A 26975-nucleotide genomic window follows, 5' to 3' on the forward strand; every position below is an offset into this window, starting at 1 on the left:
GCAATGTCACCCAGACTCATGTCCATAGAGCAAGCACTGGGCCAGGCATGCAGCAAGAAAGTGGGGAGGTCCGTTTACCCAAATGAGCATCACCCGGTCTCCACACCCAGGGACCCCACGGCCACCCTCAGAGACCCACCATCCTGCCACAAGACGTGATTGAAAAGTCCCAAGGCCTGGCAGAATCAAGCAGGCCTCCTGGAGATGGTATCTGAGCCAGACCTCAAAAGACACTACGATATAGGCAGCCCCCACCCCTGAACTTGGACTTCCCAGCCTCATTTCCTACCACCCCCCAGGTGGCCAAATTCAACCCATTTTCTGTCTCTGAGACTTCACTCTGGGGATTCCCTCCACCTAGTAACCCATTCCCCCACCCCAACCTCCAGGGGCTGACCCCCAAGTTCATCACTAGGACAGAGGGCAGCCATAGGATGACCAAGGACAGCACTTAGGCACAGAGGTCCAATAAATACTTCTTGAAGGAATCCCAGACCCTAAGCTGAAGCAGCACCCCCTGTGGTAATCCTGCCTGGACCATCCTCTCGCCGGTGGAATGGCCTCAGGACCCGAGTGCACACAGAGGGTTTGCTCTTGGTCTCCTGGACTCAGCAGCCGAACTCCTTAAGCCAAGACCATACCCTGCTATCCTCAGTGTCCCCTCTCCAGGGGCTGCTCCTCTGAGGATCAGACACAGCAGGCAGGGCTGAGCGTGGAGGTGGCCCGTCTGTGAGGCCCTTTGGTCGTTCAGGGGCAGGTATGGTGACGCCAGCAGATGGCGGGCGGCTCTGGGATGAGTCAGGAACGAAATCCGATCCTTCCCATGGGCAAGCGGGGACCTGAGAGGTGGTATCAGCCTGATCTAGGGGTGGGGAGGAGCCGGGGGAGTGGAGAGGGAGCCCTGGGCCAGGGAGGCGAGCAAGCAAAAGGCCACCAGCTTCTATGACAAACTGTTTAATGTTCCATAATGTGCAGAATCGGAATGAAAAAGGCCCGTTAAAAATCAACAGGCCGTACATTCTGGTGACAGAGCAGCCGGCCTTCTCCCCACTGTCCCTCTGAGAGGCGGGTCACTGCAGGGAGACGGCGCTGTGAGAACATGGTCCTCGGTGTCCTCCCCGGGCACACACGAGGGTTCGTGCCCAAGTGTCACGGGGCGGGGTGTGACATTTACACAGGAGAGAACCACAGACATACACGTGACGAGAAGACGTGAGGGGCCCGGTGGGCCAGGGAAGCCACGGTGCCCACACGCGGAGGTATACACAAGAAATGTGAGCGGGGTGCGGGGGAGGGGCACGCGGGGCGGGCTCGGGGGTTCCTTGAACAGAAGGGAACGAGGACCCAGGAGACCTCATGTGCCCGCCGTGAGAACCTGGGTGTGTAAACCAGTGCACAGGAGTGAGAGCTCAGATGCTCCTGGGGGGCAAGGAGGACAAGGACACAGGCACGGGCGTGGGGCCCGCGACTGGAATCACGGAGACACGGGGCGCACTGAAGGCCCAGAGCAGCAAGTACGGGGGCGGTGGGAGCTCCGCCCCGAGGGCTCCTGGAAATTCGCTCGGGGGAGAGCCCGGAGCTGGGGGCCCCACGTCGGGGAGGCCAAGGGTCTAGGAAGGCTCAGGACGAGGAGGACCCAGCTCCACTGCAGACACCGGGGTCCGCGCCGGGGGCTCCGCAGGTGTGTGAGGAGGCCGCAGGCACCAGAAGGGGCCGTCACGCCTCGCTGCTGCCGCCGCTGCCCCCGGCGCTGCTGCCGCGCTCCACCCACACGAGGCGGGCCTGCTCCTGCAGGATGCGGCCGCGCACCACCTTGGCCAGCCCCTCCGCGTGGCCCCACGCATGCGCAGGCACCTGCACCCAGGAGCAGGGCAGCCCCCAGAGCGCCTGCTCCGAGCGATGGCACTGCCGCAGCAGCTCCGAGTCCCGGCAGCCGGGCCGGCCCAGCAGACCCCTGCCGAGAGAGCGGGCGGGCAGCGGTCAGAGCGGGGGCGAGGGCGGACAGGGACACAGAGACACGCCAGGATCCGGAGAGCCAGAGGGAGCGCGGACAGATGCAGAGAGACAAAAAGACACGGAGACAGAGACATCCAAAGAGGAGGAAGGGCTGGTGCCACCCACCCCCACCCTTCCTTACCTGACTTCCCGGACATTCTTCTCTGTCACCTCCACGTGGATGACAATGGGGTAGATCTCGTTCTGGACCAGCTCCCGCACGCCCCGTGCGCCCAGCTCCAGCAGGCAGTGCTTCTTCTCAGGAGACCAAGGCTACATTTTACTCCGGCCCGGCGACACCAACCTCCCTGCCCCCACGGGGCCCCACCCCCTCCAGGAGGGCCTTGGCAACAAGGAAAGAGCCACAGGGAAGGCGGGAGGGAGGCCTGGGGAAGTAAGTCACATCCCCGCTCCGGACCTCAGCCTGGCCATCGATAGGATGAAGCAAACCCCACCGCCACCCCCATGCCTGGCAGCCCCTAGCCAGCCCCCAAGGGAGCGGCGAATCTGAGACGGGATGGACAGGTGAGACGGACCAGCCAAACACCTCAAAGGTGACCCACGTTTGGCTGGCCCAGCGCTCCCATTCGCAGGTGAGGAAACAGGCCCGTGGAAGGGCAGGGCCTTGCCCAGCGCCTCTCAGACTCTAGCCCTCCGGCCCAGAAAGGCAGCCCCCCACCCCAGCACCTACCTTCCCGACGGACTCCTGGATGGCACGGAGCCTGCTGCCCAGCCCAGGGGTGGCAGGCTGGGCTTTGGGAGCTCCAGGTGCTGAGGATGAGCACTGTTCCTCCCCAGAGAGGCTTTCTGCAGAGAAGTGAGACGCAGGGAGGAAGGGCCAGTGGGCTTGGCTGCCCCAGGGTGCCACCCAGCCCTCCCCATCCCTCCCGTCCCCGGGCACAGGCTCACCCGCCGGGCACACTTGGAAGTCCAGCCGGGAGTTGGGCAGGTCAAGCAGGTTGCGGATGAGCCGGGGTGCCAGGCACTCGGGCAAGAGCACCACGGGCCGCAGGGCGGACACCAGCAGCGGGCGCACCAGGCTGTAGGGTTTGAGGCTTCGCTCAGGCTCTGCAGGGGGATGGGGTACAGAGGAGATGAGGGTGCAGGCAGAGTCCCCAGCTCCCCGTTCTGAGGGTGGCCAGCCCCCTCGATACTCAAAACCCCATCACCTCTTCTCAAGCCCCCCATCTCTTTTCCCTTCCTAAGTCTTACTATTGCTCCTCCTGGGCGTGCGCGCGCACGCGCGCGCGCGCACACACACACACACACACACACACACACACACAGCAGAGCTGCCCCCTCCTGGCTGGCACCTCTAACAGCAGCCTCGAGCCCCGTCCCCCACCTCACCCTTGCCCATTCCAGACCATTCTCCTCTCAGCAGCCAGAGAGAGGCTTTAAAACGAAAGTCAGATCGCATTACTCCCCTGCTTTCAATGTGCCAGTGACTTCCCACGACCCTCGGGAAGAAGGCCACATCCTCCACATGGGTGACCCAGCCCTGCCAGAGCCTAGAGAGGCAGCGAGTCCCGTGCCCCAACACATGGATCAACTGCCTCCAATCACAGGGCTTCTGCATGACTTGGGGAGGCCTAGCCACACCCCAGCATCTCCCGGCCCACATAACCCCAACTCTCCCTTCAGAGCCCACGTTATACCTTCCCTGGTCCCCAGCCGTGCAGGGCCTCCGGCATGCGCCCCAACGCACCCAGTTCTCCTCTAGTACACGTGCCACACTTTGTAATCATATTTGCAGGTAGGATTATCTGACTGGCAGGCAGCTGCACCCCCCCCCCCCGCCCCCACTAGGCAGTGTGCTCCAAGGGGAAGTGCCACAATGTCCCCTGGACCAAGCACAATTCATGACAGAGCTGGCGTTTGATACGCACTTGCTGTACTCAATGGCCTGCACACACATCACACACAGCTATATATCTCAGTGCCTTTGCACGGCTGTGCCTTGTGCCTGGAACAAACTCCTCTTCATCCCTGAAAACCCTACCTCAATTTCCCTTCCAGGAAGCCTTCCCTAACCACCATCTTCTTGCCTCTCAGGATTGCTAACCCCTCATCTGGGCTCCCCCAGGCCCTTCTTCCTGATCTAACCCAGGGCCTCCCCTACTGCCTCCAGAAACCCACTCTGGGCTCTTCGTGGCGCCCGCCAGCACACACATGTGAGAAGCGCAGCTACACCCACTCTGCCAGACAAGAACAGAGCCGTGCTCGTGTGTGCCCCAAAGTCATACAGACCCACAATCACACTTGCACACGTGTGCCTCCTCCGACTGGCTCCCTCCACCCTGGTGGCCCATGTCCCCCCCACAGGGAGCCTCTCAGGTCCCTGGACGCCCTGTTCCCCACTGGAGGAGCCAAAAGGACCACCAAGGTCCCAGGCCCCCCACATGTGCACACTCGTGGACACCGTGACCAGCACAGGACATGCCTTGGCCAGAGTGCGCTCACCTGAGCAGGGCTCCAGCAACAGCTGCTCTGGAGAATCCCCCGCAGAGGTTCCCCCATGTTTGGGCTTCACCAGCCGGAGTTGGTCCAGGGCTCGCTTCTTCAGCTGGGGAGGGGGCAGAGAAAGAGGAGGCCCTGAGAGCCCAGCTCCATCCCACCCTCAGGGAGGAGAGGATGGACGGGACCCCCGGCAGAGCAGGCCGGGCTGCCCCTGCTGTCCGGGCTCTGTGGAAGAGCTTGGGTCAGCAGAAGGGCCCCCTCCCCACCAGGCCTTCTGCCCTCACCCAGCCCAGTACAGAGCCCCCCACCACAGGCAGGTGAGGGCAACCATCCCTATGGGCCCAGGAAAGCAAGCTTGTCAGTACCAGTTAGAGCTAGAGGCACCTGAGGTCTACCCAGCCCCACTTTACAGATGGGGAAACCGAGGCCCGGGGACCTGAGGAAGCTAATGTCACATAAGAGACAAACTTTGGGACCCCTTCCAATGAATTAGCAATGTGACCTGGTGTAAGAAGAAAAGAACAACAATAAAGACAGCACCAATCACACAACCAACAGCTACCAGGTGTCAAGTGGCTACAATGTGACAGACTCTCACTAAGCCCCAGATGTCATGAGCTCACTGAAGCCGCCAGGCAGGCAACGTAACTCCCCCATTTCACAGGCGAGGAAACAGAGCCTCAAGGGAGGGTCAGGTGCTGGTCCAAGATGGCAAGGCACGTGGCAGAGCTGGGATTCGAGCCTGGGCAGCCTGGCTCCAGAGCCCGAGTTCTCATCCCCTCGAGCATCATGGCCTCTTGAGTTATTTTTACTTCTCTGAGCCTCACTTTGCCCGTGTGGACACGGGGAGGTTCACCCAGCCCAGCCCTTATCCGGGGACTGGAAAAAGGGGTGTCCCTGCTGCTCTGTCAAGTGCTTACGGTGGCCAGGCCAGGTCCTGAGCACCAGACACCCACCACCTCCTTTAACCCTCTCAACACCCCTGGCCAGCAAGCCCCGCCGTTGTTCTGTTTGCCCGGCATGCAGTAGACCATCAACCACATCCAGGGGAAGGAGCGAAGTGGGGACTTCCCTCCCCTCCTCCCCGCAGGGCTTCCAGAGAATGGAACCCGACCTCTCCCTTTGGGAGCCCACCCCTGGCAGTCCCTTGCCAGCCCACCCAGTACTGCTTACATTACTTCGGGACCCTCGGTGGCGGCTGGAGGGCAGGCCTTTCTCCCGAACTTCTAGGAGCTGCTGGGCTCTGTGGGGTAGAGGTGGGGGACACACGTCATGCATTTGTAGGGAGAAAGGGAGCCCCCCTCCGGCCCCCCTCATCCTGTCCCAGAGGGTTGTGAGGGGTTGCAGGAAGAGGGGAAAAGTCTCCCAGCCTGCTCCGGGCTCCCTGTGGCACCTGTCCCCAGACTCGCAGGTCTGCATCACCTCTGGTAATTGGGCACAGTGCCCCGGTCCAGGTCCCGCAGCGTCAGGGGGTCGACCCGGGTGCAGAACCACTCCTGCCGCCGCTTGTACGCCGGGTCCACCAGACGCAGGATCTCCTGGGCTTTCACACACAGCGCATGAGGGTCTGCTCGCTCGGGCACGGTGAGGTTGGCTCGGATATAGAAGGGCTCGGTGCTCAGCCCCTTTGTCCAGGCGTCGAGGGCCTCGTGGAAGGACTGACAGGCTGAACGTGGGAAGGGCAGGGGCAGCAGGGAGGACAAGAGGAGGACAAAGTCAGGGAGCAGCCTCGGGCCACAGGCATGCCCCTTTCAAGGCCTGGGCTGCCAAAACCCTACCTTCTCCTTCTTAAAGTCAGAGCCTGAGGCCCAGAGAGGGCAGGGACCTGCCCAAGGCCACCAAGCCCACTAGGAACAGAACCAGGACTTGAACCCAGGTCTCTGGACTCCTGTCTAGTGCTCCTTTCACAGTAAGCTCCTTACTGAGGAGGAGATGGACAACCAGCAAGGGGACCGCAGTGCGGGAGGGAAGGGCACAGCCAAGAGTCAGGCAGCGAAGTGTCTGTCTCTCTCTCTCTCATGCCTTGGTTGTCCCACCTACACAATGGGCTGGACAAGCCCTCTCTTGGGCTCTCAGCTCCATCCCTCTAGGACCCGGAGTCCCCAGTTCCTCCCCACCCCGGACCAGACTTACCCTTGAAGTCCATCAGGAAGGGGAGCGTGGACACCTGGTTCCAGGGCAAGGTTCTCTGCTGGACCTCACCTTCCAGGCCTGCCCCCTCCAGGCCAGCAGCCTCGGCCCTTGGCTGGGAGAAAACCCAGGCAGGCAGGGAAAGAAGTGAGCTTCCCAGGGCAATACAGCCCTGGGGCTGGAGGAAGATTGGGGTGGGGATGACATGTCCCATAATTCAGATGCCCCCACCTGCCAGGATGCCTATCCAATCAGACCCTTCTCCCATCAACAGGACTCCCTATCCAGGCTGGCACATCCTGGTCTCTCCCATGTTTATCCAGGTGCTGTCAGTTTGCCCCACCTCCCAGCCCACCTGCCTGATCAGATTTAATGTGCTGCTGGTTGAGGTAGGGCAACCCGTGTGTCATCTCTGAGCCTGCCTCTGCTCTGGTCAACCCCCAGAAACACCGCCCAGTGACCCAGATCCACCAATCAGAGGGCTCCAGCCCCAGCTAATGCATTGACTCCACCCCCAACTCAGAGGGGCGGGATCTCACCTCTCTGGACTCCGCCCTGGCAGACCCTGGCCCAGAGAGCACCCTCCGCACCACGGCCCCAGACCAGCTGTCCCCAAGGAACGACAGGCCATCTGGGCCCTTGTCCTGGGACTCGGGCCCCCCCGGGGGGCTCCGGCAAGACACCCGGATGGCCAGAGACCTGGGAAGAGAGAAGGGAGAGGGGAATTAGAGTTGTCAGTATTTCCACGCGGTTCAGCCTTCTTGGGAGAACCATCACAGCAATCCCCCCAGTGTGCCATGACTCCCACCCTGGGGCCACTGCACCTGCCGCGCCGCTGGAACGCCCTTCCCCCTCTTCTCTGCCTGGCGAATGCTGCTCATCCTGCAAAGCTCAGTTCCAAAGCGACCTCTCCCTCCCAGCCCCGTGCCACACGTGAGACAGCGCTTTTCCCGCAGGACCGCACCATCTGCACCTGGCCAGGAAAAGCCCCTGGGAACCAGCCTGCTCTCGTGCTCAGCTCCGGGGCCCTGGCACCAAACACCGTGACTGGCACATAGCAGACGGCTAATAAAAGCTTGTTATGCTCACAGTTGAGGGAGGAAGGTCACCATTAGAACACAACACAGACCAGAGATGGTTACAGCCAGCCGTGGGAGCACAGAGGGGAGCAGCTTCCCAGAGCAAGAGGCCGCGGGGCTACACCGTGGTGGAGAGGAGAGGCACTTCGGGAATAGACAGAGAGGAGGTGGTGTTCCAGGCTGAAGGGCTGGCAGGGGCAGAGGTGTGGAGGACAGAATACAGGATGTGGGGAAGGATTCAGTAACAACAGTAATAATAGCAACAGCGAACACTTACTGAGTGCTCCCCATGTGCCAGACGCCATGCTAAGCTCCTTGTCCTAATTAGCTAATTTAACATCATGGGAAACAGCTCCCAGAAAGGGCTAGCTGGAGCCAGGCTGCGGAGGGCACGGAATGAAGGCGTCTGGCCTTCCCCTTGTGGGCAGTGGAAACCACTGACGGTTAAGACAAAGAGTCACCCAGATCCCCATCATAGCAGCGTTCTTCCCGTCCCTGGAGAGAACTGGTAAGGCCCAGGGGCCAGCTCAGAGACAGCTGCCTGGAATTCCCTTCCCTGACTCTCCCCCCAGCCAGGCCAGAGCATCAGGGAAGAGGAGAGGCCAGAGTGTCCCCCGCCTCCCCATCCCCCCCCACAACTGCAGCCCATGCAGCCACACCGCCCCCTGCTGCCAGCATGGGGTGAGCAAGGCTACAGGGACTTTAACCCAATCGGCACCCCGTGCGGAGCGGGGAACTTTGAACCCCCCCGCCCCCCCCCCCGAAGCCTTTCTCGGCTTCTACGCCCTCAGTCAAAACAGCCAAACCTGAGGGGCTGCGGCTGGACAGGGCGGGGAGCGGGGGGGCCAGAGGCATCCGCGCTGCCTTCATGGGCTCCTTCGGCCCAGGACTGTCCTGGCTGCGTGGATGTATCCCCACCAGAGACGGGAGGCCCGAGGCTGGGCCGGGCTAGGCTGCCCCGAGGCTGGAGAAACACAGTCCCGCTCCACACCCAGCATTAACTGGGCCCCGGATTTGGACTAGTGAGTGGCTGCTTGATTCTGTCACCACATCCATAAAGCCAGGACAGTAATGGCACCTTCTCCCACCGCGGGTGTGACGGTCAGACAAATGGAAAGATCATGCGGGTAGAGTGGAAACCAGAGGGCTCCAGGGAACACCCGGCCGCAGGCCTGGCCCCAGGAGGGTTGTGAAATTCACAAGGTCACGGCCAGCGCTGTTTCTGATTGGAATGAAATAGAAAATGTAAGCCAGCCGCGCTTCGAGTAAATCCAACTATTGTCTCGCGATCCTTTTCCGGCATGTGTACTGGGTGTCTGTCGCTGTGGGGTGCCATCAGGGGGAGTCTGAGGAAAGTGGCACCAGCAGGGACTCTGGGGCCAGACGTCCTGGCTGCTCAGCCTCTGGTCCTCAGCAGCCCCGGCAGCATCCACCCACCTCATCATGGGACTCAATTAAACGTGGAGTGCTCTTCGAACGTGGCCAGGTAACACTGAGTGCCCAATCAAAATTGGACGTCTACTGTTCTTAGGTGTGGCCCCCACTTTCCCCACCTGTTCCAGACCCACAGACAACCGAGCATCACGGCTTCCCCAGTCAAGAGCCCAGCCAGCAGCCTGCACTCAGCCCTTCCCGGTCCCACCTGCTCGCCCCCCCACCCCCTGCCCTGGCACACCACCCCCATCCCCAGCCCTGCAATCCCTGAAACCCCAGGCCAACCCGGCTCAGGCACTGCCCTGAGGCAGGACACCCCTGGCCAACTCCCTGAGGGACCAAGTGACTTCTCTGGGCCTCCATGGCCCCCCTGGGGAAGGGGGGAGTGGCCACCTGGGGGCTCCCTGGGGCCAGGTCCAATTGGGTCCCTCTCAGCACCAGGCCTCAGCAGACAAGTGCATGGTTGGGGGGGCGGGGGGGCGGGGAGGGGCTGCCTGCTCCAACCTCTGGACTCCTGGGTCTCTAGTAACACAATCTGACTGACCCCAACCCTGCCTGTGAGTGGTGGGAAGGATGGGGCCCCCATCTCCCAGCCCCTCCCCCCCCGTGTCCAGTCAGGAGTCGGGTCACAGAGGGAAACGGGGCCAGTCCTTCACTCTTCCCAGTGATGGGCCGAGTAGCCCGGATGAGTGCTCCCCCACCCCAGTGCACTGTGGGAAGACCTCTGGGCCGGGCACATGACTGCTCTGCTCCAGGCCAGGGACCTATGAAGCTCAGACTCAAGCCTGCCACATAAATTACCTCATTTAACCCTCCCGACAGCCCCATGGGAACCATCTGTGAGCCCCCATGTTAGAGAAGGGGGAAACTGAGGCACAGGGAAGTTATAACTTGACAAGGGTCACCCAGCCAGTGGGTGGTGGAGTAGAGCAACAATCTCTCTGGGCAAGGGCAGCTGGTGCCAGAGATTTGGCATCCATGTGACCAGTGTGGGTGGGGGCAGGGGCCTGCCAGGGAGACCCACCCTGACATTCACCCAGCGACCCTCGCCCAGCGCTCGCCCACCCTCAGCGCCCCACTTATACTCTCTGGCTCTTCCTATCTCCCCGCCTGCCTGGGTGTCCATCCAGCCTCCAGCCTGCCCCAGCACACCCACTGTTCCAGCATCCCGTGCCCTGCCCCAAGGCTCTAGGAGCCCAGAAGGGCAGGGGAGACCAGGAGGCTGCAAAGGCCCAGCACACAGTGTGCACGGACCACAAGCATGAGGTGAAAATAGTTTAGCTGGAAGGAAGGTACCACGGAATCCCCAACTCCACCACCGAGTGGCCTTAGGACAAATTCCTGACTCTCCCTGGGCCTCAGCGTTGTCATCTGTGTAATGGGGCTAAACGCACCAGCCTTGCAGGGCTCCTGTGGGAACTGAGCAGCACCAATCACAAGAGCAGAGAGCTACCATTACCACTCGCTCTGAGCCAGGCACTGCTCCAAACACTCTAATGGGGACCCTGGAACCCCACGACAACCCCATTTTACAGAGCTGGAAACCAAGGCCGTGGGAAATACAGTGACTTGCCCAATATCCCTCTGTAGCAGGTGACAGAGCCCCAACGTCCGTTCTTCCCCACTGTGCTCTGCACGGTAACACCGGCCCGGGACATGCACGAACGCACGCAGGCAGCACCCCACGCACCAGTCCGGGCTCCCCGCTCCCCCCACAATCTATCCACATCTTTCTCTCTCAGTCCACCACCCCTGCCCCCGCCCCAATCGGTTCTCTCCCCCCACTCCTCCCCAGGAACTGCAGAGGTGGCCCCTGGGATCCCAGGCCCGGGCGGGGGCTGGGCCAGAACCTCCTGCCCCGGTGCCCCCTGGACAGCAGCCAGGACCCCTGCTGCAGGCCGAGCTGGAGGAAGGGAGGCAGGCAGGAAGGGAGGCGCCTCCGCCCCTTCCCCCAGAAGCACGTCCTGCACAGGGAGAAACAATGTCGTACTGGGCCTGCTGCCGGAGGGCAAGAGTGGGGGCAGGGGCCTGGACCAGGGCCCGGCCAAGCTGCTCAGGCCCCTGTTCCTGCTCTGGCCCGATTTCTTGTGTGGCCCATCCTCTGCATCCAGCATCCCCACAGGTCCAGCTCTGACGTTCCGTGCTTCGTATGCCCTTTCCCAAACCCAAATCTGACCGGGTCACTGGGGACCATGGCCCTGGAGCTTCCCAGCTGTGCGACCTCAGGCAAGTGGCTTAACCTCTCTGAGCCTCAATTTTCTCGTCTGTAAAACAGGGATGATCCTAACAACACCCACCTCCCCCAATGGAGAGAATGCTGTGAAGCAGCCAGCTGCAACAGCCAAACCTTGCCGCGTTTTCCGGAGCAGAGCGTAGAAGCCAAAGTCCACACTTTCCCGCCTGACTCACACCGCCAGCCTGACTCACCGAGCCTGCCCGGCCCCCTCCCCCTCCCGCTCCAGTCAGAGCCAAGCTCCGGGCTCTCCCTGGACAGCCTCTGCCCTCTGCTCTTCCCCAGCTGCCCTCCCTACCTGAGTTCCAAGGCCACATTCTCAGCACGGCCTCCTCTCTCGCCCACCCTCCCGAGACCCACCAGCGAGCCTGACCGGGGAGGTCACTCTGAGCCAACACTGACAGAGCACTTGGCCTGCAGTGCAAGCTGAGCCCGTCCGTTTCGTGACTCTTGTCACGGGTTGTGGCCAGCCCAGCTGCAGGGCTCCCATGGTGGCCCCACCCCACCCACAGCACGAAGCTCTGCTGGGAGCTCAGAGCCGTGAGTAACAATTACCATTTACTGAGCACCTATTAACACGCCTGGCAAAGCAGGCTACTTTCCTGACACGAGTCCTAAACCCCCAACCCCCCCCCCCCATGCCGAAGAGATCACTGACCGCCTTCGGCAGAGGAAACGGAGACCCAGAGAAAGAAGTGACCAGCCCAAGTCACCCAGATGATGAGCAGCAGCGACAGGATTTGAATCCCAGGTCTCTAAAAGCCTGAATATTCTAAAGGTGCATGAGGCTAAGGCTGAGCTGCTATTCCCTCCCAACCCACCCCTGCCCTGCTCCAGGAGCCTGACTCTCCCACCCCCCTGGCCCCCCACTGAACTCCCACCCGACCCTGTCCCACCACCCCAGGCAGCCACAGTACCTGTTGAGGAGATCCAGGCCACAGCCTCTGGCCAGGAGGCCGTCAGGCTTCCCCAAAGGCCACACGCTATCGGAGGATGAGGACGAGGAGAGGCCAGGAGACCAGGGCTTAAGCGTAACACTCCCTGGGCAGGGGTGGGGTGGGGGGGAGGAAGTGAGGTTCTGGGGTGCCAGACCAAGAAACCGGGGCAAACCAGGGCCTGTGAGAAGGGGGTGAGCCCCTGGAGCCCAGGGACTGCCCAGGACCTTAGCAGGTTTGAGGCCCCAGAAGCACACTGGACCCGCGGGGCTCAGGCTGGGCCGGGGTGACCCTAGAGAGAGTGGAGGGCGGGCTGGGACCAAGGAGCCCTATAGCACAGCCAGGCATGGGAGAGAAGAGCAGGCCTGGGCTCAGGGGGAGTGGCGTGGCCCGACTCCCCACCCAGGCTCTTCCCGAGCACAGCCTCCCCTGCCTGGCCAGGGCACAGTGGGGCCTCAGGAAGGGGGGCAAGGGCAGAGCTGGCAGTTCAGGCCTCAGGTGGGCTGGAAAGCCACCCCCCCACAGATGAGCCCTCCCCACGGAGTCCCGGAGGGTCATTACCTGTGATGTCGGACATGCTGCTGAAGGACCTGGGGGTGGGGGGGAGGCAGGAGCTGAGGCACAGGGAGCACTCTGCCCCACTCCCCTCCTCCTGCACCCTGGCCACCAAGAGGTCCTGCAGCCCCCAAGCACGCAGAGGCTACAGCCAAGGCGGGGGTCCCAAGCACAGGGCAAGTGTGCCAACCAGGAACCCTAAACTCACAGGGCAAGAAGCTAAGATCCTGACCTCCGTCCCACGTCCTTGCCCCTAGAATGCCCCCTGGACTGTCCTGAAATGCCACCCCCTCCTGGAAGCCTCTCCTGACCTCTCACCAACCCCTCGCCTCACCCCTACTTTCTGCCTTTGTCATTCCTGACTCCCCGGTGCCTTCCTCATCACACACCCTAGTCACGGGGGACGCGCTCATCCGATCAATCAAGTCCGTGTTGATCACGGCCTCCCGTGCCCAGCATCCGTAAGGGAACAAATCAAGGGCAACTTGCCCGGAAAAAGCTGTGACGGGGGACATATACCATCCCCTGACCTTGGTCTTGCCACCAGCAGACACAGCCTGGTTTTTCTGGACCCCGTTTGCCGCTCTGAACGTGCGGCCTGGCTTTCTTGCCTGAGGCCCCTGACCCCTTGGAACATTCTCCATGTCCCCTAGTCCTGAACCACCTAGACGTCCCCCGGGGTTTAGGATCATTGAGGCTTGCCCTCCTGGGGCTCTCCTGCCAGGGTGCTCAGCAGGGGTGAAACCCACTCCGCCCTCTGACCTTATCTTAGCCCCTGACCTGGGTCACGGCTGTGACTCCTGGGACCTAAGTCCCCAGCGCCCCAGCCATTGAAGAGCCGTCAAGGGAGGTGCCGGCCCAGCCCTGACGCTGGCGCTAGGGATTCTGGGAGATGGCTGGAGAAACAGCAGCAGCACGTCCCTGAGCCTCGACTGCTTTCTCCCCATCCTGTTTACCTCTTCGGGGGTGCAGGGTCCTCCTCGCGCTGCCGGCGGAGGATGGAGCCAGCGCTTGGGGGGAAGGGCAGGATGGAGAGCCGGTTGATCTCCTTCTCGCTGTCTGTGGCCTCCTCCTGCCAACGGCCACGACAGGGTCTGGGTCACCTCCATGGCGTCTCCCACCCTCAACACCCCTACTTTGTACCCATTCCACAGGTGACAGACAAGTAGGGCCCAGGGCGGAGGTGTGGGTTCTGCAAGAGTACAGTGGGGGTCCCCAGTCTCCTGGCACCCAGGCCCAGCCCCGAGCTGGCTCTGGGCAAGCTTAATTAAGGCGCTTGGGGACCTCAACGTCCTCACATGTGAAATGGGACTGTGGGCAAACTGGACAGCACTCCACATGTTAGTAATTACGTCACGTGAACACTATTAGCATCCGTACCCCGCCCCCGCCACACTCGGGGCGGGCAGGTGTCTTACCGAGGTGTGGGGCTCGGATCCCCCCGTAATGGCCGCCTCCCCAGCTGCTTCCGGACCTCCTAGCAGCGGGGGGAACTCACTGAGGCTCCAGGTGCTGCTGAGATTGGAGCACAGGGAATGGGAGGAGGCACAAGCCTGGGAGAGGGAGGGGGAGAGCGGAGGTGAGCAGGGCGGGGCAGGGGTCAGCCGCAGGCATTTACTGCACGCCAGGAGGAGCAGGGACAGAGCAGGGAATGAGACAGCTGGATCCCTGCCCTCACGCAGCTCACAGCCTGGAGCAGACAGACTGTAAACAAGCAGGCTGATTGAGGAAATGACCCCAAACTGCCGAGAGAGCAGAAAAGGAAGGTGCCCAGGGTCGGGAAGGCACTCAAAGGGCCCACCCTACCTGGGGGCAACGGAGTGCTTTCTAGAGAAAGTGTGGTTTGAACTGAGGACTCAAGGACAAGTAGGTGTTAAGCCGATAAAGTTGGGGAGGATGGTCCAGGCAGATGGAATGGTATGCACAAAGGCCCTGGGGCAGGACTGTGACACAATCCAGGAATTAAAAGATTGTGACCCAGAGAACAGGGTTAGAAGGAGGAAGGGGCCCACCTTTCAGGTCTCTAGGGCCTGATAAGGAGCTTTGTCTTTACCTAAAAACAAAAAGCCACTGAGAATTTTAAGTGAGAAGAGACAGATTCATGCTTCCTTTGTTCAATTCCTCCAGGCTCCATGCGTCAAATACAGGGCCAAGGGATCATCCTCAAGCAAACCCAAGATAGGAAAAGGCAGAGTTCCTGACAGAGGTCCAAGGACTAGTATCTGGTTGAAAGGGGCGCTGGCTGGCTGTGGGACCTTGAGCAAGCCCCTGACACTCTCTGGGCCCTATACAATGAGGGAATTGGACTAGCTGGTCTCTGAGGGGCTTTCAGGCCCTCATGCGGCCAGGCTTCTCCAAGTGTATGCAAAAACAAACTTCACTATTCCTGGTGCCCCAGGAGCAACCCCAGAGACTTGGAGACACACGTGCCCCTTTCCCGTCCCGATGCACCAACCACACCCACCCCAACGGAAAGCTCCACCAGCCCTGCGTATTCTCCGTCCTGCCCAAGAGCTCCCTCCCAGACCAGCAGGTTCTTGACCCAGGGGGAGGGCTCCAGCCAGGACCCACGTATTTCCTCCCAGAACCTGCATCTTCCCGAGCCCAGCCGAGGGTTCCCACTGCGTCCTGCGGAGTCCCACCCCCGGGGCTGATGTCTCCCACCAGGTCCTGCATGCTCCCAACCCCGGCCAAGAGCTCCTGCCGGGACCGCAGCATTCCCACCAGGACCCCTGTACCCCTGACCCCGCTCACCTTGAGGCAGGGGCCGCCCTGGACCCGCTGCAGCTGTGCTTCCAGCAGGGCCTTGGCGCCCTCCAGGCTGGTGAGCGCGGTCAGCAGCTCGTCCCGCTCAGCCTCCAGGCCCCGCACCTGCTTACGGTACTGGTCCTTCTCAATGAGGCTCTGGGAGTACTGCAGCTGGATCCGGTCACGGCTCTGGATGGCCTGGGGAGAGCGGGCGGCGAGGGTGAAGGGGCCACACTGGCCCAACTGTCCTGCCCTCTACCCTCTGGGATGGGGGGGTCAACAAGACCAGCAGCTAACGGGTAGTAAGTAAGCCCTTCCTGGGTGCCCTGTGCTAAATATCAGCTCGTTTAACCTTCACACGAACTTTCCAAGGTGGACATTCTCTTTATTCTCATTTTACAGACAGCCCAGCCATCAGGGACAGAGCTGGGATTCAAACTCAGGCGCTGGAGGTGCCGAGTCCAGGCTCTTGCCGTCTCCCAAGAGCAACTTAAGCCTCTTCTGGGAAACCCACTGTGTGCCTGGGGCTTCACTCACAGCATCCCGGGCTAGCGGAGCAGCTGGGATTCAAACCCAGCACATCGCACCCAAAGCGCTTGTCCCCACCATGAAGACCAGGGTCCCTGGGAGCTGGACAATGGCCGGGACCTGCCCCCCAGTGCCTCAGGGGGTGTGGGGGGCCAGAGGCAGTGCAGGGTCCTGGGCCCAGCCCAGACCACCGGGTCACCTGCACTTTCACCACGCCCACCAGTGGTCCCTGAGGCTCGTTCTAGTGGGATTCGAACTTGGTGCAAGGACAAAACCTCCTGCTCTGCCCCCTGCATGGGGAGCCCTCCACAAGGAATGCGGGGGACCAGGAGGAGATGGCCCGCCCTGTGGCCTCAGGAGATGAAGATCATGAGACCCAGGGCCCAGGAGTCAGAACTCTAGCGAATTTCTTCACCGGCAAAGATTTGCAAGCGCGCACCACCACCACCACCCCCGCCCCTACCGTGTTGGCCTTGTCCTTGACATGAAGGGAGGAAGGGATTCGGAATTGACAGGTGCCAGGACCAGCTTTCCTGAATGAGGAGCTCAGGTGAGGCAGGTGTGTTCAGGGGGCGGGGCTGATGGATCTCCAGTGCTTAAAGGCCGGAGTCTGTGCTTCTGCGGGCCTCCTTGCCCCTCCCAGACCAGTCCGAGCACCAGGAAAGTCTCCAGCTACAATCCTAGTCCCGCTTCTCCTCGTCCTCCCGAGTATGAGAACCAGCGGCCGGCCTCACCTGGTCCCGCTCCTTCTCGATCTCCTCCAGCTGGGCCAGGACCGTGGCCATTCGGTGCTTGTAGAGGTCGCAGTCCTTCTGCAGTGTGCGATGCTTCAGCCGCAGGTCCTCCATCTCCTGCAGGTACTGCGGGCCGGGCGGGGTGGAGCCGGCCGGGACGAGCACCCGGGTCAGACCACGGGGCCGGGCACTGGGGCAAGCTGACCAGCAGGTGCCCAGCGGGTCCAGGGAGAGAGGCCTGAGCCTCAAGCACAAGGGCCCACCTCCCCAGCTGGGTGGCCTGGGCCACAGACTGACTTCCCCTCCCTGGGCCTCAGTGGCCTACCCTGTAAAATGGGGATAATCCTAACAATGACACCCTCCCAGGCAACCCTGGCCTCCCCATTTAAACTGGGATCTGACCTGCTGCTCTGCTTCTTGCCCAGCACTTACCCTCTGCTACGTGAAGTAACTGACTTAGGATTATGTGCACAGAGTACTGTTGGTCTCCCCTATGAGAATTTACCCTCTACGGGAACAGAAACCTTTATTTTGTCGGTTGCAGTGTCTCAAAATTCGAGAACAAACGAACGCACGTTTCTTAGCACGGTGCCTCGCACACAGCAGACGCTCAGAGTAGGTGGGCTGCAGGACCCCCCCTCCCTAGGAGCCGGGCTGTTAGCAAGAAGGGACGCAGGGACAAGGCCGGGACAAGGCGGGGTGGTGGGGCGGGGCGCGAGGGAGACGCTACCTTGTCTCGCAGCTCCTCGGCCCACTGCAGCTCCCCCTGGACGGCATGCAGCTTCTGGCACAGCTCCTGCCTGCTGTCCTGAGCCTCCCGCCAGTCATGCTCCAGGATGTCCAGGAGGATGCGCTCTGAGCCTGGGGCCCCCAGCCTGCTCGCTTCCTGAGGGGCACAGTTCAGAGGCTGCCTCAGCCTCTCTTCGCCCAGGGCCCGCCGTGACTGAGGCAGGAGGGAGGGGGACACACAGCCCTCAGCCCCGCCCCACTTGCTCTGCCACCTTGGCCGAGGGCCTCGACCTCTCTGGACCTCCGTTTCCCCATCTGTAGAGTGGGTGCGGTCCACCGCCCTGCACACCCTCCAGGGAGCAGCTGGGGTGGAAGTGAAGTAAGTGGCTGAGGGTGTGCTTACACAAGCTGGCCCGGATTTTATTCCTAAACAAGAACTAGGCCCGCTCACCCTTGCTCTGGCCCCCACCCACCGCCCAGGGCAGCTGATGGGTGCTGTTTCCAAAGCCTGTCCCCACCCCTCTGACAAGGGGTCTTCACAGCGGCTGAGCCTGGCCCAGGTGGGTAGACCATGGGCCCGAGATCCAGCCCACACACCCACACCCCGGCCGGGCACCCCAACCCTGTGAAATACAACGGAGCCCCGGCTCCCATCCCCCAGGCAGCAGGCCCACACTGCCACTGACCCGCCATGGACCGGCTATGGGACACCAAGCAAGCCCCAGGGCCACCCAGACTCAGGGATCTGAACCTTTCCAGGATCAGAGACTCCTCTACCAATCTGAGGAAAGCTACAGGCCTCTCCCCAGAAAAGTGCTCACACGAAATCAGGTGCACCGTTTCGGGAAGTTCAGAGACTTCCTGGGGCCACCCCCAGGCCCCAGACCAAACACCCAGGGAGGGCTGAGCGCTAACGAAGGACCCTCCACTCAGGGCTTAAGACAAGACGCCCGCCAGGATTCCATTTCCGCTCCAGAATCCTCACCCTCCGGGCCTCAGGGGGATGAGTGAGCAGCCGGTGGTCTGACCCCCCACACACACCCTCCCCCTCACTGGCCCTCGTACCTGCTGCAGGCCTTCCTGAAGCTCCTGCAGGGACGCGGTCAGCCGCTGGTTCTCGGCGCGCAGCTCGGAGACCAGGTCCACGCTGTCCGGCTCCTTGTCCTTCTCCTTGTCCTCAGCCCCGGGGAGCGGCCCCCTGGCCCTCCGCAGCAGGGTGCACTCCTCCTCCAGCCGGCTCACCTTGAGCTTCAGCTGATCCACCTGGGGCCCAACACATGGATCAGCCCCAGGAGGGACGCAGCCCGGGGAGGGGCCACCGGTCAGGGCACAGGGAGAGGTATCACCCTCTCAACTCCCCCTGCCTCCAGGGTTCCCTGAGCAGAAGTCCTCCCCGGACTGGTCTATGAAGAAGGGACAGGCTGGGGAGTCCCAGCGGACTGTGCTTCAAGGACTTGGGGGTGGGTGTAGCGCATCCCCACAGGCTCGTCTGTCCCACAGCTCCAACACGGAGCGCCGGTGATCCAGCCCCGGGCCGGCGCGACAGAAGAGCAGGGCTGCGCCAGGATCACGGAGAGCCGGCGTCTGGGCCCAGCTCTGCCTCGGACTCAGCATGACAGTGGACGGGCAGAGGCCTTCAAACTGTCAGAGGCTGGCTTTCAGACTGCCAGGGGTGGGACGGTGGCTGTCTTCACAGCCTTCACTAAAATCCCAGAACCCCAACCTGTCACCAGCTGAGTGTGGGCCACCAGAAGCTGGCCCGGCGGGGGGGGGGGGGGGGGGCGGGTGGTCAGCTGCATGGTGGCCTGGCCAACGGTGACACAGTCTGCTTGCTGGATGAAGAGTGCACCCGAGAGTTATTTCGCATGTGGGGTCTGAGGTGGCCGGACAGTGACAAGACTAGCAGCAGGTGTCAGGCCACAAAATGAAGTAACTGTCGGGACAAGGACACAATGACCTCTGGCGCGCTGCGTAGGCGTGCCAATGTCTGGTGTCCTAGGAGCGCCCTGGACTCTCTTGGAAATGGCTGGTAGCCCTGCACCCCTCAGAGCCAGGCGTGGCCACACACACACGCACGCGCTCGCGCTCGCACACGTACACACACGCACGAGCGCTTGCACACGCATACACACACGCTCGCGTGCACACACGCGCACACACACTCGCGGGTCTGGATGCTGGGTCAGGCAGCTCCACTCCTCCTCCACAAAGGACTCAGAAAGAAATTCATGACTCTCACATTCCTTTCCCCTCACAAAACATGCTTTGTAAACCGCCGGAGAAAGACAGCTAGTTACAAGGGCAAGTGTGGTCACACCCTCTCCAGCGAACTGCCCCCACACACCACGGCCTCCGGCCTGCCCCGCGGCCAGCAGGCGCCCCCGATGAGCTCAGAGGACAGGCCACTTGGGAGTCTTCCCCCGAACACCAGGAAACGCGGATGCCTTTAATCCTGGCGTACAAACTCACTGAGCACAAAATTACAGCGTTCGGTCCTGAAGTTTATGTTGCTCGGAAATAAGAGCTCATTAAATTTGCACCTTATAAAACGCGGTATTAAATCACAGCCACCACACACCTGCCCGCGGGGGGAGGGGACCCAAGCAGCCAAGACAGGCGCCATCAGCTACTCTGTTCATCTCCACCTGCAACACCTCTGGTTAATTTTGCGGCAGGAAAGCTCCGAAAAGTTAAGGCAAATTTACGCTAGGTACGTTCAAAGAAAATCTTATCTACTGGTTAAAGTTCATCCCTTGCCCTCTATCCCCTAAACCGGGGGAAAGCGGTCACTATCTGCCCAGGGGCAGATGACCTCAACCCGAGCTGGGCATACGAACATGCACCTGCTGCTGATCTGCAGACACACAGAGGCACCTCGAACACCTCTTCTTCATCCCCTACCCCACCCCAGGAGACCCCAGACAGCTACACACACACACACACACACACACAGAGGACATCCCCCCAGGCACATACATGCATTTGCCACTTCAGGGGATCCAACTCACAACTACACCCAACCCAAAGACAAAACAAGCCATGCCCCTCCTGACACCCCGGGGCTGGTGGCTGTCCCACTGTCCCCTCTGAGTAGCCGACCCCTTTCTTCCAGGGAAACCTCACAGCACACCCCACATCCGTCTCAGGAAAAGCAGACACGGCAAAGAAGGGGGGGCCCTAGGCCGGCCCCAGCAGTGCTGACAGCAAAGTCAGAAATCCTTCACTCCTGGGCTCCCGGGAAAGTGCTCTAACCAACCTCCCTGAGCCAGTTTCCTCATCCAGAAACGGGGGCGCTCACAGTGTGCCCCCCCCGGCCTGTCGCGGTGGAGCTGCTGAAGTCAGGGAGCTGGTGCAGGGCAAACAGAGGACCATGCCTGAGGCGGGAGGTGTGGGACCGCGGTTCCAGCAGCCTCGTCCGCGACCTCCTGCGAGGACCAGAAGGCAACTGAGGCACAGGGAGGGAAGCCTTTTGCCAGGGCCACCTTTGCTCAGTCTGCCGCCAGTCTGCAGGCCTCAGTCAGCCCCATCTCGTGCCAAACACCGGGCAGATGCACACCCTCCCATCGGCCACCTACAGTCTTCAGCACGCCTGGCAGTCTTCAACGAGCGGCCTCCGCGCCCCCGATCGGGACTCTCTCGTCCCCAAACATCAACCCGCCAGCACGCACGGCCGCAGGCTCCGGTGCACCGATGGGCACCAGCACCTACGGCCTCCCGCGGGCCACCCATCGTCCCCGGGAGCCCACCGCACCCGCAGCCCCGCGACGGGGGGCTTCAGATCACACAGGCAGCATCCCCACCGTGGACCTCGTACCTATCGTTGGAGAGAGCCCCCTGGGTGCCACCGGCACTGCTAAACCCTGGACAAGCATCACGGGGCGGAGGCCCGCGCTGGTGCCGGGAGGACCTGGTGGCAAGCCAGGCTGTGCCGCTTCCCAGCTCTGTGCCCTTGAGCAAGTGCCTCCGCAATCCCGGCCTCGGTGCCTATGTTTCAAAATGAAACCTGGTGCTTGGTGCCTCAGCGGGAATCACACGACATGACGTGTGTAACCTCGGTGGTGGCGGCGCGCGGTCGCACTTAATGACAGCCGCCGACGACAATCCAGGTCTGAGCACTAACGGCGCCAGGCACCCGTGTGTCTCAAACTCTGGGTCTGAAACTCCTAGAATCCTCACTAACCAAGGCTGCTTCTCCACCTCGGCCCTTACCGACCTCTTGGGCTAGGTAATTCTTGGCCGTGGGGGCTGTCCTGTGCTCTGCAGGCTGCCCAGCGGCATCCCGGGGCTCCCCCCCTAGAGGCCCAGAGCACACTCCTCGCTGGGAGCACCAAACACGTTTCCAGACACAACCAAATGTGTCCCCCGTTGAGAACCACCCTCGTAACTCAACATCGGTGCTACCAACACCCCCGTGTTACAGATGAGGAAACTGAGGCACAGGATGGGGACGGGACCTGCCCCGTGGTCCGACAGCTGGGAGATGGTGGCTCTGGGACACAGGCCGGCTACCCCATGACCGGTCAGTTTTCTCAAAGGTCGCTTCCCCACTCTTCCCCGCCTGCCCCTTCCAGGGGCCTACCGCCAGCTGCAGGTCCCGGCTGCGCAGCACTGCGGAGTTCTTCTCCTCGCTGAGCTGGGCCAGGCGCATGGCGATCATGTAGTTCTCGTCCTTGAGCCGCAGCAGCTCCAGGCTGCCCGCCTCCCAGTCCTCCCTGAGGCGCTGGCAGCGCTCCTGAGCCTGCTGTTGCTCCCGCAGCCGCTGCTCCAACCCCGCCCGCTCCTCCTCCAGCACCCGGCCCCGAGCCTGCAGTTGCTGCTCCCGCTGCAGCTGGCTCTTGCGAGCCTCCCGCAGCCGGCGCACCTCCGTCATCAGGAACTGGGTCAGGCCTTCCGGCCCCTCCTCATCTGCCAGGGACAGGGGAGAGAAACATCAGGTCAAGCTGATGAAATCCAGGGGGATAGCAGCCTGCACCGAAAAACCCAAACCGTGAAAACGCTAGACGGAAATTCTGGAACGTCGTTTTAGCATTCTGGAGTAGAGGAGGCCTTCCTAATCAAAGTACAAAATCTAGAACCTATAAGAGAAAAGATGGACAAATCCATATAAAATTTTTTTTAACTTCTAAACAATGTAAGAAAAGATGTAACAAAAGAAGTTAAAAGATAAACAACAGAAAAGGAGAAAGTATAACAAACGTAACAGATGACTCAGAGCCACTATATATAAACAGCTTCTACAAATCAATAAGAGCTATAAGAGAAAAAATGGACAAATCTATACAAAAATTTCTAAAACTTCTAAACAATGAAAGTTATGACAAAAAAGTTCAAACATAAGAAGTGGAGCAGGAGAAAATATAACAAATATAACAAAAGATTCAGAGCCACAATATAAAAAGAGCTCCTACGAATCAATAAGAAAACACAAACCAAAAAAATATATGGGCAAAAACTACTAATAGGCAAGTTCCGAAACAAAATTGGTTAATAAACAAAGGAAAAAATACTCCAACTCACCAGCAATAAAAATCATAACAATAATAATAGTAACCATGAACATTTGGCTCCATTCTTTGTGCTAAGTAAATATAATAATTTACTTAACCTCATGACAACAGTATAAGGTAGGTACTATTGTTACAACCACTTGAAAGACAAAACAACTGAAACACTGAAAGGTCAAGTCATTTGCCCAAGGTTTACTAGCTAGTAAGCTGTGAACGACATCTCAATGAAGTACAAATTTAAAATAAGATATTTTTTGACATATGAGACTGCCAAAAACATTTTTAAATTGTCCCCGGGATTCATGAGGGTACAGCAAATTGGGCACTCAGACCCTGCTGGTGGGATGAACACTTATTGAACACTTAAAATACGTACAGTCTTTGAGAAATTCTACTTCCCAGAACCTCTCCTCCTGAGACACCCATTTGCACAAATATACACATACAAAGATGTTCCCTGCATCACTGGTACATGTTACAAAACCAGAAACAACCTGGATGTCCATGAACAGGGGTCGGTTAAATGACTTATGGCACAATATCACTAAGGAACATGTGCAGTCATTTCAGATAAATGCACCAAATGCGCAAGAATCACTAACATCAGTTCTCAGGAAAAGTGAACAAGTGTGTGTGTGTGTGTGTGTGTGTGTGTGCAAATGCAAAGAAAAAAAGTGACTCACCAAACTGTCACCAGCAGAACAGAGCTGAAGGAAGAAGTAAAGATCTTTTCTATTTATTCTAAAGTCACCCAGGGTGTCTGAATTATTTACACAGGAAACTGTAAACCCACGTATGCCTGACACGTGTGCATCCGAAAACAATTTTAGGGGGAAGAGCCATGTTAAGTGTGCAGGCTCTGAACTCAGATGAAATGGATCAGAATCCCAACTTGGGCAAACTGCTTCCGGTCTCTCCATGCCTCAGTTTCCCTATCTGTTCAACAGGGATAGCGGAAGTGCCTCCACGACAGGGACGGGGTAAAGAACCTCTGCACGGGTGCCCCAGGTGCCAGCACCCGCTGCGGACTCACTCACCAAGGATCATGGAGCAGCGCTGGGCGGGTTCCTGGCCCGTGAGCAGTGTGTAATGCTCAGGGTAGTAGAACTCCAGCGATTCCAGGAAGGCCTCATAACCCCTCTTGCCACGGCAGCGCAAGATGTCCATCAGGCGCCCTGCGGAGTGGCAGGGGGTGCCCCAGGGTCAAGGTCAGGGCTTCCCCCAGTGCCTAGCCACTTCCTCCCCCTTTCCCTCTCCATGCTCCAGGGCCCACGTTCCCCAGACTTTATTTCCCCAGATTTTTGAGCCAGTGACACACACAGGGGCCTGTCTCAACACATCAGTGGGCAGAGCCTGTCTGCCCGAGCCAAGAAAGCCAGGACCCTCCTGCCACGCACCTGTGTTTCAACGGCTCCCCAACCCCCAGCCTGCCCACCCCCCCTACACACACACACAGATCCAGGGCCAGCAAATACTCCCTGCCTTTTCAGTGGCACACAGGAATCCCCCTACCCCAAACGCAAAGTAAAATACTATCATTCCCCCCACCGGTCAATGCCTGAAATTCCACCATTAGACCCTCATCCCTTTGTTAGCTAGCTCTAGTTCAAAGACACACCCTGTGGGAACGGACACCCTCACAAAGTTTGATGTCTCTTGAGCACTGAAGGAAAAACGGCTCCCCAAGGAATGTGTGGCACACAGAGGTAGAGGGCAGAGAGAACCCAGGAGATCAAAAGGCACAGGAAAGATGCCCGGAGGTCCCAGATCTAGACTGCACTGGCAACCACATCCACCTCCCTGCTCTAAAGTGGGCCCAGGAAGTGGGAGGAAAGTCCAAGATAGATAAACCCCAGATGCCCGAGTGGGCACCACACACCCGCTGGATCGTAATGGTGGTTCAGCAGGAGGCAGGATGGTGGGCACCAGAACCCCGGGCCTCGAGCGCCAAGGCTCGGTGCGCGGCGCTCGGGGGCGGTGGGGGGGGGGGGGCGGGCAGTCAGCCCGGGGAAGGCCCGACCCCGCGCGCCCCCCGCGGCTCACCGGTGCGGTTGACACGGCACGGGAAGCGGTAGGTGCTCAGCACCTCCTCCTCGTCCTGCTCGTCGATGACCCGGCACTGGCGCAGATAGGGCGTCAGCTTGGCCGGGTTGAGGGCGCGAGTCAGCCGGTGCCGGACGCCCTCGATCCGCTCCCACAGAGCGTCCTCCTCCGCCTCGGACCCGGAGCCGGCCCCAGCCTCCTCCTCGGCCTCCCCAGCCTCGGCCCCGCCCGGCATGGCCGCGTCCTCGGGGTCTGCGGGCCAGAGGCGCGCGGGAGTCAGCCGGGTCGCCCGGGGGCGGGGTGCGCCGGCCGACCCCCCCCCCCCCACCTCGGGACGTCGCCCGCGGGACCGGCCGCCCGTCGTCCCCGGAGCCCCCTCCCCGCGCCCCCGCCAGGCGCTCGCGCCCCGCACCCCCGGGACTCACCCCGCACGCCGCAGTCGCCTCGGGCTCCCGGGTCCGCGCTCGGGCGGCGGCTCCGCCGGCGCAGGGGGGCGGTGTCCGCGGCGCCCCGGGCTCCGCCCCCGTCCCCGCAGCCGCCAGGGCTGCCCGGATCCCCCCACATCGCCGCCCCGGCCCGGGCCGAGCGTCCGGCCCCGCCAGCCACCCGCACGTCCGCCCGCACGCCCTGCCTCCCGGCCCCCCGGCCGCGCGCCCCCCCCCCCCCCCCGCTTCCTGTTTCCCGCCGGCGCTCCCGGCCCCGGCCCCGCGGGGTCCCGGCGGCCCGCCCACACCTGTCCGGCCTCCCGGCGGGGCAGGGACCAACCACGCACGCTCAGCCCCCGCCCGCGCCGGGACACACCTTCCCCGGGGCACGCGGCGCCGGCTGCCCAGACGCGCAGCCCGCACGGCGGCCACCCCGGCCCCCGGCCCGCCCGCACGCGGCGCACCCCGGCACGCGCGTCCCGCCGGCACTCGGCGTACTCACACGGAGCTCCCACAGCACCGGGGTCCCGCACGACCGCGCACACAGCGCACGGGCTCTGTGCAGAGCCACACACCCAATCGCAGTCCTGTCTGCTCCGTGACCGTGAAGCGAGGGGCCAGGGCTCCGGTGCTTACAGAACCCCAGAGGCCTCCCCGGTCTAAAGCACTTCCACGGCCCTGCTGGGCTGTGGGGCCGCTGGCGCCCTCCGTGTGGGAGCACTGCCGGGGAGCACTCGATCCTGATCCCAGCCGGGCCTCTGGCCTGCTCCTGACCTGGGCGAGTGACCAAGTGCTTGTCCTCTTGGGCCTCGCTGTCCCCAGACAGACTGCCAGCTCTGGCACCTGGCAGCCCCTGCGTGGGCAACAAAGGACAGAGGTCACGGCCACCTTCTCAGAGATGGGAGTCTGAACTGTAAGGGCACCACTACTAACACCCATCCTACATGAAGTCTCACTGAAGAACATGGGAGCCAGGGGCCCCATGTTTCCCAAAGGGTGTTCCTCCAGAGGAGGGGCTGAATCCAGAAATGCTTGGGAGTAGTTCTGTGGTCAAAATCAAGTAAGTTTGAGAAACGCTGCGTCCATACTCCCCCCTTCCCCCTTGGGAAACTCTCGGTCACTTACCATGATAAGGTCTATACCCATATCTACTGGCACATGCGATACTGTCTCTCTGCGCATTAGAAATTGCCAGGGGTGCCTGCTAGGAGGGGGGAATTAGGAGGAGCCAAATCCTAGCCCTGCCCCTTCGGTGAGGTCATCGTGCTGGGTGGGCCTGAGAGTGGAGACAATAAACCAGTTAAATAAATGACTTTATGTAAAGTGCTTGGCACAGAGTTGGCGCTCAGTGACAACAATAGCCAACGGTTTTGAGCGCTTATTATGTATGGAACTTATTATGTACAATTGTTTTCCAGAATATATAGCTCCTTAAATCAA

The 26975-nt window shown here is 60.9% G+C and overlaps 1 protein-coding gene across 1 annotated transcript; it reads right to left on the reverse strand.

Annotated features, from left to right (window-relative positions):
- Nucleotides 1-973: 973 nt before the first annotated feature.
- On the reverse strand, nucleotides 974-25602 carry CARD10 (caspase recruitment domain family member 10). Its single transcript, XM_032416762.1, has 21 exons — nucleotides 25536-25602; nucleotides 25111-25362; nucleotides 24105-24242; nucleotides 22140-22465; nucleotides 18626-18823; nucleotides 17562-17717; nucleotides 16832-16957; nucleotides 15576-15767; nucleotides 14240-14374; nucleotides 13778-13893; nucleotides 12828-12856; nucleotides 12249-12372; nucleotides 7125-7284; nucleotides 6589-6700; nucleotides 5878-6121; nucleotides 5629-5698; nucleotides 4459-4561; nucleotides 2905-3063; nucleotides 2687-2802; nucleotides 2138-2250; nucleotides 974-1954 (listed from the first exon to the last, which is right to left on the reverse strand). Exons 2-21 carry the CDS (start codon nucleotides 25343-25345, stop codon nucleotides 1717-1719), a joined length of 3090 nt encoding a protein of 1029 aa, XP_032272653.1. The 5' UTR covers nucleotides 25346-25362; nucleotides 25536-25602; the 3' UTR covers nucleotides 974-1716.
- Between the last annotated feature and the right edge of the window lie 1373 nt (nucleotides 25603-26975).

Source organism: Phoca vitulina, unplaced genomic scaffold (genome assembly GCF_004348235.1).
Source record: "Phoca vitulina isolate PV1807 unplaced genomic scaffold, GSC_HSeal_1.0 scaffold19, whole genome shotgun sequence".
Lineage (NCBI taxonomy): Eukaryota > Metazoa > Chordata > Mammalia > Carnivora > Phocidae > Phoca > Phoca vitulina.